This window comes from Eublepharis macularius, chromosome 7 (genome assembly GCF_028583425.1).
Source record: "Eublepharis macularius isolate TG4126 chromosome 7, MPM_Emac_v1.0, whole genome shotgun sequence".
Lineage (NCBI taxonomy): Eukaryota > Metazoa > Chordata > Lepidosauria > Squamata > Eublepharidae > Eublepharis > Eublepharis macularius.
In genome coordinates this window covers 15,816,553-15,839,950 of record NC_072796.1, presented here as the reverse complement: position 1 = coordinate 15,839,950, position 23,398 = coordinate 15,816,553, and the positions used below count along the sequence as shown (strand labels likewise).

General features: G+C 42.4%; 1 protein-coding gene across 3 annotated transcripts in view; it reads right to left on the bottom strand.

Moving 5' to 3' along the window:
- SLC12A7 (solute carrier family 12 member 7) overlaps positions 1 to 23,398 on the bottom strand; it is a 149,175-nt gene that overhangs the window by 4,405 nt on the left and 121,372 nt on the right. For 2 of the 3 annotated variants that reach the window (XM_054984356.1, XM_054984358.1), the window contains exons 19-23: positions 22,711 to 22,880; positions 20,732 to 20,863; positions 17,534 to 17,641; positions 14,046 to 14,162; positions 7,120 to 7,301 (exon numbers count right to left, since the gene is read on the bottom strand). In XM_054984356.1, the coding sequence (XP_054840331.1) occupies positions 7,120 to 7,301; positions 14,046 to 14,162; positions 17,534 to 17,641; positions 20,732 to 20,863; positions 22,711 to 22,880 (709 nt within the window). The remainder of the gene's footprint in view (positions 1 to 7,119; positions 7,302 to 14,045; positions 14,163 to 17,533; positions 17,642 to 20,731; positions 20,864 to 22,710; positions 22,881 to 23,398) is intronic. The other variant, XM_054984357.1, reaches the window with a different exon arrangement.

Below are 23,398 nucleotides of genomic sequence, written 5' to 3'. Positions count from 1 at the left end.
AATCTGGATTCTAATCTCCACCTAAATTTGAAGATCAGCACCTTCCAAAAAATGAGGAAAACTAATTTTCCTTTGCTTTTCTATCCTTCCTGCTCCAGCCTCCCTGTCTAGGCCGGATATAGAAAGACAGAGAGCGTTCTCATCCACCCAATCTCTCTTTCCAGCGGAGAAGAACAGAGAGAACCAAACCTTCTGTTCTGAATGGCCTTGAAAAGGCAGGGCTCTGTAACAGAGATGGGCTGCTCCCTCTCCCCAGCTGCCCCTGGCTTGATCCTGAAGAAGCCAAGAGTGAGCTGAAGAGGACAGCTTGCTCACAGGATTGTTCAAGTCTGCTCTGGAGGAAGCCCAAAACACTTTGTCCTCATTATGCTGAAGGGCTGTCAGCTGCTGATATTTTTAAATGAAGAATCTCTGCAGAAGAAAATCAAAGCCAAAAAAAAAAATCTACCTCTAGTTTTCTTGGAGTAAAGAGCTACACACAGGAGGCAGTGGTTCCATGTCATCTGACACAGACGCAAGGCTAGAGGTAATGAGATGCAGCTCATTCCTGAGCACCTGGCTTGCTCTTGCTGCCTCATGTAAGCCTTGAAGACAGAGGACTGCCCCTGCTTGCTGAGGCTCTCTCATGGAGGGCAGGGCACTGCACGTGGCATCAATCCCGTGCTCTGGCATACATTCACAACTGTGTTGGCTTGTCTACACAGGATAATCCAGATGGGACTGACTGCTGTAGGACAATGCTAGCATAATATCCAATGATGTGCGGATCCAACTGAAGACAACTGAGAATATAACACAGCCCTCAGACAAGATGTTTAGAGAGAGTGTCTCTCAATGATATTGCTTAAATGTATGCTCATATCTACACACTGGACATTAATGAACAAGCTCCACTCTATCTCAAAGCAAGAGTGAAAAATCCTTCTGCACAAGAGGAAAAAGGATATTTCCTTCTGGAAGAGAGGGTAGGGTGCAAATGCAAACATGGAGGACGGCCACATGATAAAACTTTCACATAGAAATTCAACTAGTTTTTATTTTTAATGTTCCATGATAATAGTTCAAGCTCTTCTCTATGAATATAAGTAGGGTTTGCCTAATGTTCTCAATGAACTCAGGAGCCAACCACGCAAGGCTCTTTGTACGTAGCTCTTGACATGTTTGGTGGTATGACAGAGTCCACAGAACCTTCTATGGCTTTGCCATCCTAAGCAAGGGCTGAACGATTTTTGCATTTTATTCTCTTCTGCAATGCACAGAGTTTTAAAAAGGCTTCAAAGAAATGGAGCAGTGGCAACTCTGGCGCTTGGCAGATATCGCTCCCTATTTTCCCCCTCTTCCCCCACCCTAGAAGTTTGACACGTCCATTACATGACACGGTGTGGGTGGAGCCAAGTGCTGGTCTGAAATTTAGGCCCTCATGCAAACATGGGCCTCCCCCCACCCCAGCTGGGGTAAAGCACCAGGAGGAGGGAGGGGGAACTGAAGATAAAAGGAGCAGGCAGGGAAGTGTTAAAGGCCCTTCTCTCCCATTTCTCTCCTGCGAATTACCCCTTTCCAACGCTCCCTTTCACTTGAGAAGGGGCAGCTGGACCTTTGGAAACTTGAGCAGCTCCATATCCTGCATTTCTGGCCTTCAGGTAAACTCCTCTCTATGAAATGGTGGCGCTATCTGTTACCATCCAATTTGTGTTGGCTGGCTATGTTATTATCTTCACTTCTAATCTAGGTCCAAAACCAATTTTCTTTCATTTAAATGGTAGCCCGTTTGACAAAACCACTGAACTGGAACACCTCAAATTTAAATGGCAATGAGATGAATGAACTGGATTGAGACGACAGCAAAGGAAAGCAAATCCGACTAATAATCCATAGGCAATTTCAAGGATAACTTGCCTCTTTGGAATTCAGTACTAACACAGAAAGCCAAACCCTGGCTCTGACCTTTTAGCATTTGCCATGTTTATATTTATTGTGTCTTCAATTTAGGTGCAGACTCGCCTCAGTCATAATGCAAGACCACGATTATTTCAACTATGATTAGATTGTGAAATAATAGTTCAGCTCACAGACGATCACTTAAAACCACTCTTGCTTCGAAAAACACAGGTTTTGCCACCTCTGCACTTACCTCCACTTCCCCTGAGGAGATCTGGCTGGAATTCTGCCTGCACTGTGGTGGGGCAGTGCCAAGATGCTTATGTTGGCATGTCCTGTAGTTAAAGCTAACTGTAAACCAGCTTCACACCATGGTTTCAAATCCTGGTATGAGATAACTTACCTAACTATAGCTAGAGAAGTGGCCCAGATTCAGATGATCACAGTAGCCATCGTTAGCTGAATTAAGCGTGATATTATGGGGTGCCTGAACTCAGCCAGTCTTTTCAGAAGAACCCTTTCTTTCCATATATAAAGACTCTTAAACACGGCCCCTGATCCAAAGAACTGTGGGATCAAAAGAGCCCTTTGCACAATCAGAACCTTGGGGACGTATGGAACAACCCCGCGGTTACTGGACGCAGCCTGTTGTCTGCCAGGCAATAATTAAAAAAAAAAAAACCAACAGATCCATGGGCACAACGCTATGTCAGCATGCAGATCACGTTTGCTGGATCAGGGTGATTAGATGCCAACAATTATTATGGAAGATAGATATGTATAAAGACTTTCCCCCCTCTTTTCAACATGAAGGAACGTCAGTGCTCAGTGGAAAAATTTCGGGTACAAAGGAAAAGATGACTCACACAGAGAAAATTAAAGAACAAAATGATGGAGGTATTCAACAAAAAAGAGGAAAGGCAGGAGAGATCTTTTAGTAATTCTTCAAAGGGGGGAATGAAGGGCTACAGAAGGAGAAAACGTTGAGCTGGCTGAGGTTGAATGATCTGCCAGAACAATGACACATCTAATCATATAAAAGTCTTTTGATAAGATTATCTGCTGCTATTATCGGTTAAAAAAGTAGGAGGGGAACTGAAGAGGCATGGAATAATACTGTAACACTATCCCCACAAATAAAGCAATTGGAAAATGAGCAGCATTATGGCTTAACAAACCCAACAGGCTAATTCTTTTTCTTTGAACCCCACCTCAATGCCAATGTCATAGCCATAATTGTTGCAATTATGTCAATGTTAGCTTATCCAAAAAAAAACCTATTGTACATCTGGTTGCTGAGATAATTAAGGGGGGAAAGTTACACCCCTGGGAGTTTGATGAAGGAAATGTCAAATGTTTTATACTGGCAAATGGTGACCTTCATTTTATGAGACACATAATGTGATTTATTCTGGGGGGAAAATAAAGACAGAGATCTAGCTTAGAAAAGGGAGAACAACATAAAAGGAAAATATGACAGGAATGCTAAGCCATCACATTCACATGCTAACACATAAATATACAATAGCACACTGAAAACTGAAAAGCAGCTAATCTGATGGAGACATGCAACAACGGTTAAACAATAAAGCACTAGAAAAGAGAAAAACAACCTAAATTAAATCAATTTTGACTTACAGATTTCCCCATTCTCTACATGAAAAAGAAACAAATGTATAAATGTATTATTTTATGAATATGTGAGGCATATTTTTCGAGCAGAACAATTTAAATACAGTATATTTTTCCATCACTTGCAAATAGAATACTTTATATGATTAAAAACAAAATCCTTATAGCATACATGTGTTTTAATTGCCTCCCATTCATTTTTTTTATAATACACAAACAGGTTGCTCGTCAGGAATACTTCAGTGAAACACAGGCTACAAATAATGTAAATAAATAAATAAAAATAAAATGTAACCTTGTTCTCTCCTTCACCTTTAAATAGTGCCTTAAGAGGGAAAACTTGACTATATTCGAAAGCAGGCTTTTGACCCTTGTTATGAATTTTGCCACCCTGCCCCTCAAACCTTGTGCCACTAACACTGCTTCCATATTAAATCCTCCCCATATCGGATGAAACCTAAAGTGGTGCTCTAAGATTTCCCCGATTCCTCAGTACATGGGATCACCTGGCTTGGAGATGGTATAGTACAGTGGCGGAGCTGTGATGTGGAGGGGTTTCCTCACTAGGTAGCCTCAAGCAAACTCTCCCTCACCTTTAGCCATATGGAGATCATAAGTACTTGTTCTGCTCTTGTAAGGATCACAGAAGATAATGTGTACTAAGCAGAGATGGGCATGAACCTAAACACAAACCAAAACCCCCCCACGAATCAGCCTGGTTCATGGTTCGTGAACCAGTAGTTTGTGGAAGCTCGTTTCCACGAACTTCCACAAACTGGTCTACTGGTTTGTTTGTTTTGTTTTAGCAATGCCCCTTTCCCTGTTTCAATGATCAGCTGCTTGAGATCCCTGACAAGCAGCTGATCATTTAAACAGCAGGGCATGGCTGCCCAGCCAGGAGTTCCCAGCCGGCTAGCCAGGCCCCACCCGCAGTTTAAATGGTCATTTCCCCGCCAGAGTGGGTGAGGCTTGGATGGCAGGCTGGGAGTTCCCAGCTCAGAGCGGCGGGGAAAGGGCCATTTAAACTGTGGGGCTTGGCTGGCCAGCCGGGAACTCCTGGCCAGCTAGCCAAGCCCCACCCACAGTTTAAATGGCCGTTTCCCCACTGCTGGGAGCAGCCATCTAAACAGCCTCTGTTTAAATGATCAGCTGCTTGTCAGGGATTTCCCCGACAAGCAGCTGATCCGGGGGTTTAAATGTGCCTTTCCCTGCTGCTGCTAAGCAGCCAGAAAGGGGCATTTAAATCCAACAAACCACAAACTGATTCATGTACTCGCCTAGTTCGTGGGAGTTCGTGGTCCCTGGTTCATGAAAATGCCACGAACCATGAACTGCACGATTCGGGTTTTTTGCGGTTCATGCCCATGTCTAGTGCTAATTGCTTTGGTACTATTATTATTACTATTAGCACCATGATTTGATGTTTTCAGTGGGGGAGGTCAGGGAAGGGGGTCATGCTCGTTCTCTCTCATATTCAATAGCTAACAACTGACCATACTGTCCCTCTCCACAAAGTAGCAATTAAGAGGCAGCCTTTGTACTAAGCTTGTGTATTGTAATCAGGAATTCAAATATATAATAACTCCAGCAGCAACTTGGCATACTGAAAACTAGCCTATCTGTAATTTACCATTTATGCAGCGTTCCTAACACACCACGCAACACAATCAACAATTTGAGATTTGTGTACGTTCAATTGAAGAGGAGAGATGACAACCCTAACAATAATTTTACGGAAGGCCCAAAGAAAAATGGATGGACATCAGTAGGGCAGGCTAGGGACACGCAACCAGCATCAGGGCGTGTGCATACACAGGCTGCAACGGTATGAACCGCATGTCTGCAAGGGCTCCTGGGCCAGTGGAGAAATTCACTGATGCATTCGAGGAAGCAGATTCTTGTTGTTTCATTATCAATAATTTTCATACCCCAACACCAATCTGTTCCATTACAATATACGGAACATTAAAGAATTTTAGATGTTGATCGTCTCATCTTCATGCACCCTCTTGCAAATACCCAGCAAATGCTCTAACTGGCCAACAGTACACTCCTAAGCAGTGTTACTCCAGTCTAAGCCCATTGGTTTTAATGGGCTTAGACTGGAGTAGCTTTGCTTGGGATTGCACTGCAAATGTATTACAGAGTTAAAGGTGGAGTTGATACTATGACTTCTATTAAAGCACGGCATAAACATCTAACTGGTATATAAAACATACACCACACTATCCTTAAATTCACATGATTAATTTTGGGATGAAACCAGTATTTACATTGAAATTACAAATTTTAGCATCAGATAGCAAATTTGAACTCCGAAGCGCAGCAGATCATAAATATGCTAAGCTACATTTTGGTACTTTTTCCCCACAACTAAGTAACAGCCGTTTTTAATTAGCTTTAAAAAGAAAATCAGAAAAACTTCCCATCACATTAAGCCTATGACACCAAGCAGTTTTCTTCTCAATTTTAAATAGTTTTATCTGCCCGGTAAAGTTAGCTTGGAAAATTATTGCTAGGTTTACATCTCCACCTAGTGGCCACAGAAGCATTTATTTCTGGGACTTACTGAAACACAGTAAGAGCTATCGTGCCTCGCCAGGGTGAAAAAGCACCACTATTGTCAGAAGGGCATGGAAAAAATTAAGTTCTCAAAACTGACACCCTCTTTTAACATGTCAGTGATTCTAAAGCTATATTTGTTTTAAAAAAAAACAGACTCAAAAAATTGCCTGTGACCGATTGTCCAATAGGATTCCAATCAAGAAGACTCCACTGCTGTGCTCTGACATTACTGTACTGAAGGCATGGGATAAAGGATTGCTACCAGTGCAATCCTAAAAAGAGTTCCTCTAGTCTAAGCTCACTGAGATCAATGGGCATAGACTGGAGTAACTCTTCTTAGGATTGCACTGAAGTTATGGGAACAAACTATTTGATTCTAAGCAGGTAGAGATATCATCTTCCTGCTTACGTTACCTTGCAAGGTGTGCTATGCATGGATGGTAAAATACTACCTCTGCCACCATTATCAGCCCACCATTTTTCTCAAACAGTTTCCAATATTTTACTCTCATTATTTTCATGGCTTAACTCAATAAAGGAAGCCACAGCCTCCAGCTTGCAATATTCAAGCCAGGCTGTTAACGATAGGACGTTCCGGAGCTCTTGCATGCATAGGGTCATCATAAGTCAGAAGTGACCTGACAGCACATAACACGCAGATTTTCATCACTGGCTTAGGAGACAAACTAACGGGCACACTTTATAAGAAAACAAGACACACAGAGAGAGAAAATACACGTTTGAACACTGATGTGTGCTTGCAGTAGACACAGTGGAACCCAGAGATATCTTTATTGTGTCATAATAAAGGAAGCATTCAAGTTTAAAAGTGCATGAAGAAAAACAGAATAATTTACACTTCAGCAGTGATTCTGACTTAAAGGCATTTACAGCACCAGAATCCTACTGGTCAAGGTATTCTTACTTTTTTTAGAATGATACAAATCTGCCAGGTAACGCTAACTAAAGCTAACACAACATTTATCTTGAGTTTGATACTTTCAGTTTTCAACTCCCAACAACCTGAATCAAATAGGTACTTACGGTTTCATACTGAAAATGTCCTTGTAGCCGGTCATACAGGTTTCTTTATTTTTATGCTTCTCAGATATAAGCTTTTCTTTTGTCCAGGTCATTTGTACTTTTTCTGGGGTAGCGACAGCAGTGAGAGATTTAACCACCCCCGTTGAGTGGGATGCGGTGTTTCTGTCGTGGATCAGCTGAGCCTGACCAAACACAAACAAGCAAAGCAAAAGATTAGTTTTGGAAAATCAAAGAAATTAAATTGGCAGCGGCTTTTTCTTATCCTACACAACTGCTTTGTAGAAAAACGGGCAGTTCATTTTAAACTTGTGAGAAGATCCATTACATTCAAGGTGGTTAGTTTCTAACTTAAAACTAATCACATAGCTCATTGTTGTCAAAAATCCATCCTTCAATTGAACTTAGGTGGGCTCAAATATGGTTCCCAGTCCAGTAAATGTATATAGGTGTGAATGTATATAGGTGTGTTAAACTTCACTATTGGAGCTGGTGAGATGACTTACGTGATAACTGCTGCTTGTTGGAAAGACAAGAGAAATATATACACATCACACACACTATCTTTCCAGAAACCGGTAGGATTAACCTATAAAAAATGGTGAAACCGAAGGGGGGAAAAGATGCAGGAATAACACGACCTGCCAAATATTGTTTTGTTTACTACAGATAACCAACTTCAAAAAGTTCTGGTGGTTCTATCATTTGAAACCAAGTTCTAGAAATAAAACTCTGTCCCATATTTAAATTACAATTACACGTTTGTAGGCATTCTACTGTCCAAGATTTTTTTTTTTGCCTTTTCATACATATTACTTTGAGCCTAATTCAATAGCACTGAATTATCCATTGCACATTAAGAGCTGAATCTGGGAACACAGTGTGAGAAGTGGCCATCTAGAAGTTAATCCAGGCTGGTTCCACTGACCAGGGGAACTCCTGTTTCAGACTCAAAAAGAGTCCAGTAGCACCTTTAAGACTAACCAATTTTATTGTAGCATAAGCTTTCGAGAATCAAGTTCTCTTCGTCAGATGCCTGATACAGAGACTGTTTCAGACTTAATTCTTTTTGTACCCCTCCCAGTTTTCATGAGGATAATATTTTGCTGTTGTTGTTAAAATCTATACAGAGGATTAGTCTGTGGTACTGTGGTTAGTAGCATGTGGTGGAATTCCTAGCAGTATGTGGAAACAGTTATCTTAATACGTTCAGTGTGGTATTACTAGATTCCCACCTCTAACATCACCAGGTGGGATGTTAGAGGTGGGACTTGGTGATATCATACTGAACGTATTAAGAGAATTGTTTCCATATACAGCTAGGAATTGTACCACATGCTATCTGTGAATGCATGTGGCTTTGAAGGGATGGGCTGTTCACCGATCACAAAAAGTAACAAAGAACGACAGGGGGATTAAAGTAAATTCTGAAAACAGGGACTGTTGTGGGGGAAAGGGTTAGTTTTACTCAGGGCTTTTTTTCTGGGAAAAGAGGTGGTGGAAGTCAGTGGGTTGCCCTCGGAGAAACTGGTCACATGGTTGGTGGCCCCACCCCCTGATCTCCAGACAGAGGGGAGTTGAGATTGCCCTCCACGCCGCCAAGCGGCGTGGAGGGCAATCTCAACTCCCCTCTGTCTGAAGATCAGGGGGCGGGGCCACCAACCATGTGACCATTTTCAAGAGGTTCCGGAACTCCGTTCCACCACATTCCAGCTGAAAAAAAGCCCTGGTTTTGCTGACTGTCTATATAACTTTATTGTTCTTTTAAGGGCTTTCTGAGCATTTCCATTTTTAAGTGGTACAATGGGGAAGCACTCACCCTCTAAAATCAAAACATAAAAATGCCACAAAATAATCTGAGCACAGGAGGTGGAGATGTGCCACTTTGCTGATGAAGTCACAGGTACTATCCAATTAGACAGCCGGTAATAAAATGCACAAACCACATTCTGTACAGCTGTCCCTATTGCAACAGGGGTGAGAAGTATAACTGCTGCAGTTCACCAGCAGCAAAACATTGCCATCTGGATGCTGGGGGAAATGCTAGCTCCCTGCAAAAGCAGACAAGCACTGCATATTCATTGTGCAATAAAATAATCATTAGGAAAGGCTCTGTACACCCCCTTACCCTCAATCCTACCAGTGAACACATTTTATTTTCTTTATTTACTTCATTTACATTCTGCCTCTCTCCCCAATGGAGACTCAAACAGGCTTACACCCCTCTCCTCCATTTTATCCTCACAACAACCTTGTGAGGTAGGTTAGGCTTAAAGCGTAACTAGCCAAAGGCCAACCAGCAAGCTTCCATGGCAGAGTGGGCATTTAAATCTCTGTCTCCCAGATTCTAGTCTGACACTCTAAGCTCTATACACACTAGCTGTTCCATCATAATAAGTGAAGGTAATTCCCTCTCAAAATATACAAAATGTTAAGAATCTTCTTATCAAGGAAGGTAACAATGGACATATTCCATGCGGGAAATCTAACTGCTTCATTAGAAAACCTTTGTGTTAATATTTACATTCATATACATAATGCTGAAGTTCTACTGTTTTTCCGTAAGTCTCAATTCAGTTATCTAATTATCCTAAAAATAGTTTGAATTCCCATGTATGTATTTTCTCTTATACTGATTATTATTCCTCGGTTTTTAATACTAGCTAATCATTTTGCATTGATGTCATCTCAACATGCAGTTCACAAATAAACATTAGAAATGTGGTACAAATAATGAAGCTATAAACAATATTCTACTCAAAACAGTATTAAAAACAAATTGCAGATTAACACTGAGACATACCACATGCGTAAAAGTAAATATCATCTAATAAATGTTTAACATTTAAATTAAACATTTATAAAAATACTTCAGTATTTAGAATATAAATTACTGCTGGACTGAAAACATTTAAACCCATGGAAAGCATGGAGTTTAAAATTTTAAAAAAGCATTAAAAGGGAGGGTACGCATAACAGCTATTACATTCTAATTTTAGAGGATATCTGACGTAGCTTTAAACACCTACAAACACACAACCTATTGAAACTACAAAAGAACACACCACACTGCTATATACTAGAAGTGGAGTATTGGGGTATGAACAGCTTTCACACTTGAAGTGCCACTTCTTTCATTTTTAATGAGCTTAAAATGGATTTTTACCTCATTTTATGTATCATGTAAGAGTCAAATGTGCTTTTTGTTGTATTCGTAGGGGAAAAAACACACAACGGTGTGTTTTTAAAGGACTTTTCCATGGGGGGAAATTGGGAAATTTGGGGGAGCGCTACAAAAGCTATGATTTTCCTCCCCTTTCTCTGGAATGAGTGAAATGCTTTTTAAGACAAGGTTTGATTCACACAACATGTATGGAAATTGGCACCTCCCAGGTGATGCCGAGGCACTGCAGTATCTCCAACAGTGCCATGGACGTGGCAGAGTGAGGCACTGTGGTCTGCTGTGGCAGCCAACTTGGCCGCCTCCAGGGGGAGACCTGGATGTCTTGTGGCAAGAGGCTTCTTCATGAATTTGAAATGATTTTTCAGTCCTGTACCTAATATGGTGTTTCCGCTGGGTAAAGAGGCCCCAGGAAGGTGGACACCAGGGATTTTTTACAGCTGGAATGTGGTGGAACAGAGTTCCGGAATCTCCTGAAAATGGTCACATGGCTGGTGGCCCCGCCCCCTGATCTCCAGACAGAGGGGAGTTGAGATTGCCCTCCGCGCCAGTGGCGCAGAGGGCAATCTCAACCCCCCTCTGTCTGGAGATCAGGGGGCGGGGCCACCAGCCATGGGACCATATTCTCCAAGGGCAACCCACTGAGTTCCACCACCTCTTTTTGTGATTCCTATTCTCTCAAACTTGACTCAGTCATAACATCTATGCAAATGTGTTTTGTCAAAGCTGGAAATATCCCAGGTGCCTCGTTGTGAATGCAGGCTATACTCGATTTCAACGCTGTGGAAGACTTACAACGTCATGGTTTGTTCAGGTAATTGAGAATGCCCTGATGGGTGGTGGAATTCAGCCATGCTTGCTTCCTCTCTTCCCAAACAGCTGGCATGTTTAAATTCTCATATTTCTAATCTTCCTATGGTTGTGCATCTCGGCTGAGTGGCAGAGCATACGCTATGCACAGTCTCTGGTATCTCCTATTAAAATTATCTCTGGTAACAGAAAGGTGGAAATGCCTCCACCTTTATGCTCACAAAAACTACCGGCCATCAAAATACACAGCTGGCTGAACCAGTGATCTTCTTTGGCTCCCAGAGGCCAACTTGTAGCATGGAACAATTTGCCATCTTGTCCACATTCAACCTGCTGCTTCTCACATGCCTGTCTCTCCAACACTTGGCACAGATTCTCACAACTTCAGGTGAAAGACCCATTTTGGGAACCTGACAGTGGCTGAGAGACACTGAGTGATTCCGCACACGTTGGATAATGCACTTCCAATCCTCTTTATAGATCATTTGGAACAGATTTTTTTGTGTGTGGAACAAAAAATCCACCTCAAACGATTGATAAAGTGCATTGAAAGTGCATTATCCAACGTGTGCAGAATCAGCCATTCATATGCGTTTGCCATTTCTGTTGTCAACTCATTCATAATAAGAGGCAGGAGGGGGGCAGGCCTGGTGCTATCAAAGGGCTAAGCCGGGTGCAGCCCACTGAACTCCAATCAAGGACCGATCTGGCCCATATTATATCTCTATGAATTTCCATGCTCCAGTCCCCAAATTTGCTTACAAAGATGCCTAGTGCAGGTGTAATACTGCTGATTGCTTAACTACGGTTAGGTGACCAAGTGTGCCCTGCGAGGGTACATGTTCCCTTCTCCCTCATTTCTCTCTTCCATGGTCTAGTCCTAGGTCACCATTGGAGTGAACTTTTATTCGCACTAACTAAATTCCTTTGTATCTATAATTCATGCACCCAGTTCAAATTCTAATTTCAAATTCTGCTGATGGGGACAATCCTAGCTAGCAATGCCTGTGTACAACCAATACCATGGTCAAAGCAGGTCTGGAAAAGGAGGGGGGGAATTAAAGTGGGAAAGTGGTAGAGGGGGGAAGGAAGGGAGAAAAGCTTGTCTGTAACGCACCAAAGAGGAATAACTAGCAGAGTGCAGTAATCTCAATAAATGTGTGTGTAGAGTGCGGTCAGGTCGCAGCCAATTTATGATGCCCCCATTGGGTTTTCAAGGCAAGAGACGAACATAGGTGGTTTGCCGTTGCCTACCTCTGTGCAGTGACCCTGGACTTCTTTGGTTGTCTCCCATCCAAGTACTTACTGGCTGACCCTGCTTAGCTTCCAAGATCTGATGCAATAAGGCTAGCTTAGGCCAACCATGTCAGGGCAATCTTAGTAAATACCCAATGCAGAGCAAACAAACAGGTTGAAGCTGCTTTTCTGGTATGTTTCCCAATTCAAGTAGCAAAGACACATCTTAATAGTACACCTGGGCGTATTGACCACACTGAGGGCCGTGGCTCTATAACATGTTAGGCATGCAGAAGATGCCAGATTCAATCTCAGACATGGCCAGTTAAAAGAACTGGGAAGTACATGACGTGAAAGACTTCTCCCTGGAAAGCGGCTGCCAGTTTGAGTAGACAATACTGACCTTGATGGATCAGTAGTCTGATTCAGAAAGAGTTGTGCAGCTACAGTTCTGTTCCAATAAGGAAGCTATTAGACAGACCCCCTAAACATTTCCCTGACTCTGGGCAACTTGCATACATTCTGAACATTCACATACTTCAAACAAACTCTTTCTGGTACCATTAGGGCAGTCTACTCTCTTTAGTTTGACAAGCAGCCTGGGTGATTTTAATTTTCCATGTCCGTTCAGAGCTCAAAAAATAAAGTCCCCCAGTGCTGTGCTGTGCCCCGTCAGCCCTCACTGCAAGCATTTTACACCAGCTTCTACATGACAATTGTTCAGTGTGTGCTGGCCCTAACAGAATGTCTTGCCTTGTTATAGCCTTTGAGAAAGGAAGTTCATATTCTGCCATTCTGTAGGGGCACAGAATTCAGTTTCCAGACTTGAGGAAAAACAGCAAGCGTATATGAAGCCTTCATGGCTGTGAAGCTACGCTTGAACATATGTAACCATTTTCTGCTTAAAATTTAGAAGCCAGAGGCTGAGTAAGGCTGAACAAGATTCCCACTTGATGGGCGTGGAGCTTCAGTGTCCTACTGAATTCGTTAGCACTCCTGATGGCAAACAAAATCAGCATTATGCAATATTAAAAAGTATGCAAATGTGCTTAATTTGTAGGGGTTCTACATGCTTCAGAATTTGACTTTGTTTGGCTCAAGGATCTTCCTTGTTTGGGTGAACAACTTTAATTTTTTTTTCAGTGCAACGTACATAGAATCTGAATTACCACTCCATATTGGAAAAAACCTTGAACATTTTTTAGTGTCCTGCAACCTTTAGCATTTTTGGAGAGAAAGGGAAGGATGCTGCGGGAAAGGAGAAGCGAAGCTGCTGAAAGCATGTTGGTTCTCTTCCTAGGAAGTGCTTGAAAGGAAAGATGATACATTATACAACATATGTACTGATCAGCGTTTCCAAGAATGTAACAAAAGATACCAGAGCAAACCAAAACAGACGGCGGGCATTCAGAAGCAATGTATCTAATTGGTTAGTGCTACAGAAACCAAGTTAGAATCACCAGGGTACTAATTCAAGAGTAAATAGGTTGGAAAGCACAAACTATGAATATCCATCACAATTCCTAAAGTCCTATCTGCTTTGTATTATAACAGCGTATGGGAGATAATGTCCTACTTCTAAAAGAGCAGTTAGTAGTAATTAGAAGAACAGGTCAACGGCAGCGATTAGTACAGTTATGGTGTACAGCGGCACTCTAAGTGTTGTAATGGGAAGGGAACGACCACACGGTACAATTTCTACCTCTTCCTCTTGAGTGTCATTAGGTAGCAGATTGTCTACATCTTGGCCAATACATTGAGGGCTAGAGCGGCTCTTTCTTCTGATTGAGCCACGAGACCCGTCAGTGATGCTCTGAATCTGGGGCAGAGAAGTCACCAAGAGCAACCAGCATATGGAAAAAGGAGATCATTAATAATGTTAGCTCATAAAACATGATGCCAGCTTTTTAAAAAAAAAATTGCATCCACATAATGCATACTGTGCTATAATTTCACCCTCTCTTCATAGACCCAGCACCGATTTGCACATTCCAGTATATTTTGCTTTCTGCCTTTTTAACACTTCTCCCAAGATCTGATTAAACTTTGGACCATTCCCAACCGTAGTTCAAGGACCCTGCAGGCATGTCAAATGTTTGATGGATTCCCAAAAAGAGAAGTAAAACCATTTATTATTCCCAAGCTGGAACGTGACTGATATTTAACTAACATTTTGGTACAAGGAATGTGGCAGGGATGTTGGGTTTCTCCTTCACGAAAGGCCACTTCTTGTTTCAAAACAAGGCTCTCAGTAGATTCAGTCCATTCCCACGAGAGAAGCGTTCCACAGAGAAGGCTCAAAACAAAATTCACTGAAAATATTTTACGCCAGCAAGATGAAGGTACTCATTGAAGGTATAAAAAGAGCAGCTCACGGTAGCAATAAAAATTATTACATGACTGGTAAGATTTCTGTTTCACAGCATAAAATTCATTTTAGAAACCAGTTCAGGCCATAGCATAACATTAGACTTTTGTGGGGGGGGGGGAATGCAACTGAGTAACAGAGAACTCCAGAATCAGCCATAGGTGGTAGGAAAGAAGCAAGACATCTTGAAAACTCATTTTGTGGAGTGCTTTCGCTGTGACAACGAAAGACTGCAACTAAGTTTTTTTTTACTTTAAGGAGGAGAGAAAACAACAAACAAAACATCTATTTCTCAGCCTTGACAACTGTGCTGCTCTCAATATGGGGTTTTCCGTACTGGGTACTTTCTACAGATTGTAGCCAATAGTGCAATGACTTAGCCACGATCTGCCTCATGTGATTTGTCACTATTAGTCGGGACTCCGGCATTTTTGCGTATCTCCCCTCGGGGTTTTGGGAAATGCTGATTCCCCCCTCCTTTTTTTTTTTAAAGATATTCTGGTTCGCCGGTGAAAGATTAACTTTGGGTTTTTCTGCCCTGCCCTCTTCTGCCCCCCCCTCCAGTTTTCCATGATTTGTCAGTTCTGTCAGCCAGCCACACTCTCCGTTTCCTTTCCTCCTCCTTCCATTCTTGCCCCTCCCTGTTCTCCTTTGGTTTAGTATGTGTGTTTTAACTTTTTTCTCTCTTTTTAACAAAAATTCAAATGGCATTGTTGCATCGCGGCATCACTGAGTCAAGTGAACTTTCTCTCTTGCTGTGATGGTCTCAGCAATGCTCTGCTGCCACATTGAATTGGAAAGTTAAAAGGTGCATGTGCAAATGGAACCAGATGAACCCCCCCCCCCAAAAAAACCAAAAATAGGCTAAAATCCTCTTCTTTTGGATTTCTCTTTCTCCTGATTCTAGGTTTCCTTTTCCTAATAGCCCAGGCACTGAGGAGTAGACCCAGGGAAATGAAGTGTTGCCTACTTCTCTGCGTTTTCCCATGTTTTCGCTATTTAATTCTCTGGTGATAAGACAATCCTGAAAGAAATACTGGTGTGCCTCTGCCTCCCCCCCCCCACCTCTTTTCTTTATCTGTTTTAAAAAATGGCCTTTGGAACACTTTTGCAAGAGTTGCATCGTTGCATCGCTCCTACAATTATGAATCTGATATTACACAGTACACTGTTTATTTACCTTTAAAAAAAAATTGGCAGCATTTCGGTTTTAGTTTCATTACATGTTTTTTTTTATCATGTATGTGTTCTCCTTTTCTACGTGTTTCTATCACCTTCTTTTCAGAGTTGCCCAATGGGCAATTTCATGACATGCACTTTACTGTGCTAACATCCGAGAATTGCACTGTCACTAGCTGGACCAGCCAATGAGAGCATGTCTGGGAGGGCCATAAGGCAGCAGGGGGTCCTCCAGCGGTTCTGCAGTGCATCAATACAGCGCATGTGCAAAAAAAAAATAGTAAGGATGGCACTGTTTTGCCACCAGTAACACCACTGGTGACAGCAGCACCGCCCCCCCCCCTTAAAAACCTTGATTATCTAAGCAAGTGCAGAAACAATAAACCAATGCAGCATCTGGAAAAAAAGGTAATGCAGAACTACTGCAGCCAAGCCGATTGGAAATGTTTCGGCATGACCTGGCGGAAACTTAGGGGTAAGCTCAGTGTGAGGAAAACCCCAATATTTCAATCCAAGAAGCTGCCTTATAAATACATTAGATATAATTCCTCCGAAAGAAAATACCACTGAACAAACTCAAGTCTGGAGATTTATATTTTCAAATTACACTGACAGCAAATGGTTTTGCATACAAACACAGTAGTACATAATGTCTAAAACAGTACAAAGAACTATAAAATTTGCAAAAGTTACATTTGAGGAGGGAAATATTTTTTTTTAAAAGATATAATATTTCAATATAGGATAGAAATAGCAATGCATAAAATTCTTAATTTGAAATAATAGAGCTAAACTATAAACCCCCACCCAAAGGACTGTTTTAAAAAATCTGCACAGCCAACCATATCTCCAACTGCCAATCAAACGCAAAAGCCCCATTTGGCCACACCTGCTTTCTAAAGATACTTGGTGGGCACCGAGGAAGGAACCAGTGAGCACCACAGTGCCCACAAGTACCATGCTGGGGATCCCTGGCTTAACCCATGCCTGCTGCACCTCGGAGGCTCACTCTGGCTGCTTGGATAAGGGGCCAGTCCTGTGTGCCAAGTAAAGCAGTCTGGAGGGCCACCGTTTGACACCTGGGCAGGGAATTGCCAACCCTGTAAGCATTGTAACATTTTAGCCAGCAAGCAGGAATTATAGGATGCCAACTGCTAACATTTCAGCAGTATCAGTACTCACAAAAAAGCACCCGACATGTTCATAAGAAGATAGCCTTCTTCAATTGTTTCAATGGACTGATCTGACCTCTGTGTTAAAAGAATGCACGTGTGGTTTGGGGGTCACCTCTGCTGAAATAGATGCAGAGGCTCTAGAAAGGTGACTGAAGTAGGAAATCCAAATGGTGCCACTCCCAAATTAATCAGTGTGGGCCATCATCCAACAGATGGTTCTCCTTAAGTAACTCTTGCTGAAATACACAGACCTGTCCGTTTCAAGAGGGCTTGCTCCAGAGAATTTCCTGACGGGTTGTGCCTCATGGGACTACCGCTGAGATGCTCCAAACCACTGAGCTGTGAGTGGCTGCAGCACCTTGCTTCATGGTACAGCTATCTCAGCTAGAGAGAATGTCCTCTTTGATTATCTCTTCCATTTCTATCTTGTTATACAAAAGGAGCAGAAAAAAAATAAAAATGGATTACCTCTCTTTCTCTTTCATTCTTAGAGAGCTGCATCTGTTTTAGCATCTGAGATCTCTGTTCCATCACAAGAGTCTTCTCGTACGTAAAGGCTGAAATGTCATTTTCAAACTGGAAAAGTAAATAAGCATTATTTGTACAGGTGGTAGTGGTGGTGGAGAGTGCCCTCAAGTCAAAGCTGACTTATGGAGACCCCTGATGGGGATTCCATGGCAAGAGACTAACAGAGGCGGTTTGCCATTGCCCGCCTCTGCAACCCTGACCTTCGGAAAGGAAAGGAAATTACGTGGCAATCCATAAGGTTTGGCCAGTGTTGTATGGCTACTTTTTTTTTTAATTTTAATTTTTGAATTTTTTAATAATATGCAATAGTAAAAAAACCAAATAAATAACCATATAACTATATAAACAGTATAAATATAAACGTGCTCGAGACAGCGTATCAATTGCCTTGGCAGTATTTATACTTTTGCAATAGTATTTTACACTAGAATTGACCCAATGTTTAGCCCAGGTTACATCTGACACCTGAGAGTGATAAAAAAGTATTGACCTAAAACTGCTGCAAGAAACTATGCGAATTTTTAAAAACCCTTTAAAAAACAGATGCAAATTGTCTGTGCAGATCCTAAAAGTTGTATTGGGAAATTATTCTTTTAGATTGCTTTAGCCTGTCAGCATATTACCAGTACACAAGAGAAAACCACGAGGGCTTCTGCTGGCTAACGGCCATAACTTTTAAAAAAATTACACAATAAAGACAGTAGTGCCACAAAATACAAAGATATCCTAATGTATCAAGTTCACTAAGAAACCCTATAGGCCATATCTAAGAAATATGTGCCTGTTTGGAAAATTATGAGTAGCACCAAGTTGCCCGCAGAAATATATAAATATTTTGTGTCTATGGGCTGAATTCACAGTGTTTGCCTTGCTATCACAACTTGCTACTACCAAAACAACAAGTAGAGAGCTGGCCGTTGGATGCCAGAAAAAGAGAAATGAAATGACATTTCATGAGATGAAGAAAGGTCATCACCATTTTTTCTCCCAACAGTGAGAAAAATCTAAACTGAATTAAGTGGCAAGTACATTATGATTTCAAAACCATACACGTCAAGTAGTTTGTCTGAGGAATACAGAGTGGAAGAGGTGAAACCTTTTGTTAAACCAGCCTCTATTACAGAACACACCCTGTTAAACTCCTCTGCTTGACCCAAATATTAAGACTGATATGTAAATAATAAGTAATGACCAGGCCTTTTTTTCTGGGAAAAGAGGTGGTGGAACTCAGTGGGTTGCCCTCGGAGAAAATGGCCACATGGCTGGTGGCCCCGCCCCCTGATCTCCAGACAGAGGGGAGTTGAGATTGCCCTCCGCACCACATGGCGTGGAGGGCAATCTAAACTCCCTTCTGTCTGGAGATCAGGGGGCGGGGCCATCAGCCATGTGGCCATTTTCAAGAGGTGCCGGAACTCCATTCCAGCTGAAAAAAAGCCCTGGTAATGACTAATCCAATGTTGAAATGCATATTTGTATTACTCTTGCTTGTGACATTCATAAACAGTTATGAATACAAATTTGCTTCCTCTGATGAAATACGTACGAAGAGAAGGGAACACTCTCATGTGCACTGGAACTGCTACTGTTGTGAGAAGTTGTAACACCGGAGGCTGTCTCTGAGACCGTATGGCCAACATGGCAAAAATACCCTAAACAAGGAGTTAGCAACTGGAGGTTCCTGGACTAAATGTAGCCCCCAGAGAAGTCAAGGCTTGTATTACTCCATCCCACCACTAGTTGCCAACACAGAAGCAAAAGAGAAAGTGCCTTCTATATTATTTATTATATTTTTATTCCACTCTTCCCCTAAAGAGCTCTGAGACATATCTGTAGCACCCCCTCCCTCACATTTTATTGTCCTAACAATTCTGTCAGGCAAATTATACTGAGGAGGAGAGTAACTGGAGTCTGGGTCTCTCTGGTTTCTCCCATACTGGCTCTTCACAGCCCCACAATTTTCTGGCAGGTCAAGAATTAGGAGCCAGCCCACAACCTGTCATCCTTCAGAAAAACTAGTTACTGTCCAGAGAGGCTGTAAAAGGTAAATCACAAAGAACAGTAAAAGCGTTGGTATCTGACACTCACAGGAATGAGGTTGCTGGTTAATCAAGCTTATACCTCTGCCCGGCCCTTGCCCAGAGGAATCTGCAGTGACAGAACCTCGCTCTGTTGGGCCACCTACCCGACGGGAACTCTACCTCTCCCAAGTTGGAGAGCCACTGTATGCATCAGGAAGACAAGCGGGCCAGCTCAAGGCAGGCTGAGAGGGACGAAGGCATCCAAGGATGACGTCGGCTGGCAGCACTGGCTGTCAGGAGACCAGCACCAGTGCCAGATAAGCAAGTGCCGGATAACAAAGCTTTTTCCATAGAGGTGACTTGAGCCAAATCAACAGAACATTTACTCTGTATTTGAACTGTCACCGAGGAAGTCCTACCTAGGCCCAACACTACAGATATTTAAAAAGAAAACAAAGGCCTTCTGGTTCCAGCAGTCATTTTGGGATAAATGATTGCTTTTCAGACTTTGGTTTTCAGTTATCAGTGAAATCTTCTTAAGGAGGATATCTTACGTAATTACGTTGTATTCTTTTTTTGTAAATGGTTTTCAGAGTTGCACTGGAACTCCCATAAGGGAATGAAAAGAGGGGTACACATGCAGGGCTTTTTTTCAGCTGGAACGCGGTGGAACAAAGTTCCGGCACCTCTTGAAAATGGTCACATGGCTAGTGGCCCCGCCCCCTGATCTCCAGACACGGCGCGGAGGGCAATCTAAACTCCCCTCTGTCTGGAGATCAGGGGGCGGAGGGTGATTTAAATTTTTAAAAACTCCTCCCCTTGTTCCAGCTGACCCAAAGTGACATCATTGCACAGTCCTGGAAGCATGTGTGCAGTCTGCGCATGCGCATGTGGTACCAGGGGCACCACCTCCCGCCAGGCGTTGCCCCCTGTGTTGGCAACCCACTGAGTTCCACCACCTCTTTTCCCAGAAAAAAAGTCCTGTACACATGTATAAGCAAGCATACCTTTTAACATTTGACATCTTAATGTTAATCAGCTGACAGAAAGTTTTGATAGGACAGATATACTTATTTAATGCAAGTTTACCATTTTTTTTAAAGGAAACATAATACTTTACCATTTCAACAACCTCCACCTCAGCATTAAGTCGAAGATGGTACAAAAACATCTGAAGATCCTTCTTCATCTGAATACTGTTGTCATCCATTTGAGCTACAGTGAAGATGCGCATTTTACATTTTCTCCATACCTATTAATTGAGATGAACATTTAATTAGAAAAAGGTGGGGTGGGGTTTAGTCTGGGATGTAGGTTTTACTTTTGTCTCAACTTTCCCAAAAGTTCATTTAAATAGTTAATAAGTATGTTTCTAGTAACTTTTCAGTTACATTGCTTGCTTAAGAAATCTTTACTGGGGATGCCAGGTTGCTTTTCACTAGAGGTTTCTACTGTTCTTGAGATTAGTGCACAACAGTACTAATTCTGGCCAGGAATACCGTTCCCACTCAGGCTTTCCATTAACTAGTGTTCAGTTTCAAAAGTAGTAGAAAAGAGCAAGAGTCCAGTAGCACCTATAAGATTAATAAAATTTGTGATAGGGTATGAGCTTTCGTGAGTCACAGCTCACTTCTTAAGATACAGCTAGAACGTGAGTCCGTCTGTCTTTATATCGTAGAGATTTCAGATGTTGAATGACAATACTTGGTGAATGACAATAGCAGGCGTGATCGGATAGGGTGGGGTAAGCAGACGAGTAGTGGGTGTGGAGAAATCAGCATTGGTAATGAGACAGGAAGCCTAGGTCTCGATTCAGTCCAGGTGGATGCATTGTCTTGAGCTTCGTTATCAGTTACAATTCAGCAGTCTCTCTATATAATCTCCCTTTGAAATTCCTCTGCAGGATAACTGCTACTTCTAGGTCATCAGTTGAATGTCTTGGAAGGCTAAAATGTTCCCCCATCGGTTTTTGAAGGTTTTGGTTTCTGATGTCAGACTTTCTTTGTTGAAGGGACTGGCCAGTTTGTCCAATGTAGAGGGTGGAAGGGCGTTGCTGACACCTGATGGCATAAATAGCAGTAGAGGATGAGCTGGAGTATGAACCTAAGTGGGTATGGCTGATGTTGTTGGGTCCACTGATGGTGATGCTAGTTCCAAAATTAGTGGGAGAAGAATAATGTGAGGAAGGATCTCAATTGTGACATGCAATCTCCAGCCACTGGAATTACTTTGAGAGCAAAAGGGTGCAGATTCCCAGATGTTGCTACCAGAATATTGGCATCTTTGCTTAGACAGACATCTCTCAGTGACTGATGAGGGAAAACAGCCTCTCTGTGAACTTCCCAAAGCAACAGCTCAGGCATATCCTGTACTGAAGATATCTTAGGCCTGCTTGGCATTATTTTATTACAAAGGAGCAGAACCAAGAAGAACTCAGGGGAGGATTTAGACAAGAAAAAATTCCCTCCCCTTCTAAGTCTTCAGGTATCAGAAAGTAGCAAAGATGACAGACCCGAGAAGAGAAGCTGTGCGCCTGCAAATCTTAGTTTAAAATGACAAAGCTTGAAATTGGGGCTTTGGGAGGGCAGCTTGCAGTCTTAAAGTAACATCTGCATAAAGCACTTTAAGGGGTGTGTGGGGGGGGGTCCAAGCTGATTACCTACTCCCCCAGTAGGCTTATGGGAGAATGTCACTTTAAATCTGCAAGCCACAGTATTGGGGAGTGACAGAGCAAACGCCTCTTCCAAAGTTCATAGTCCTGGAGAGAAATTTCCCTTACTGGGCTGTTATAACATGCACACTCAATCTTCTGGCTGCCTGTTTTTGGCTTCCTCTGCCCTTTGTGGGGAGAAAAATCATATTTTTTCTGTATATCTGCAGCTCCCTTGGACATGCAGAAGCATCCTTCTTCTTTTTGGGCAGCCGAGTTTTTCTGACTTCATGATGGCCTCACGACTCGAGGAGAGAATGATTATTATCTACGTAGCCCAATCAGGGTGTCTGGTGCTTTATGGGGTATCATTCCCTGTCCCTGGAAGCTCCCAATTCAAACGTGCTCACTGAGAAGCAGAACTTCCCAGCTAAAACGAGTGCAAATACCTTGTGATGTCTCAGCAGGAAAGGAAGCAACATCAGCATGCCGCCATCATGGACAATCCACCACACATCTATGTTGCCCTCACTAAAACGCTCCTGATTTGTCGGAAACAAATCGATGTTTTTGGCCACCAGAAGAGCTTGCTGAGCAGCTGTAGTTTCTCGTACGGTGTCTGAAAGAAGAAACGGGACCATCCCAAAATATCAGAATGCTCAAGGTAAAGCACCTGCCTTATGGCGACCCCATCACAGGGTTTCCAAGGCAAGAGAAGAGCAGAGGTGGTTTCCCATTTCCCTCTTCTGCCTAACTACCTGAGTCTTCCTTGGTGGCCTGCTAACCAAGTACTGACCTGGGCTGATGCTACTTTGCTTCCAAGCTCTGACAAGATCAGGCTGGTCTGGCCTATCTAGGCTGCTATCAGAATGCTATACAGTCTCACGAGAGCTAATATGTATTTTAACAACAACGAAGTAGTGGGAGGCCGTTTCAAAAGTTGCAACTGGCTCTCCAGAGGTTCCTCTGACCTCTTTGGGGTCCACTCAAAGGGAACAGGAAAGAGTTTGTGAGCCTGTTTCTTCACATATTGCATAACATGATTTTAACAACAACATCCGATTTATATACCACCCTTCAAGACAACTTAACAACCACTCAGAGCAGTTTACAGAGTATGTTGTTATTATTATTAAC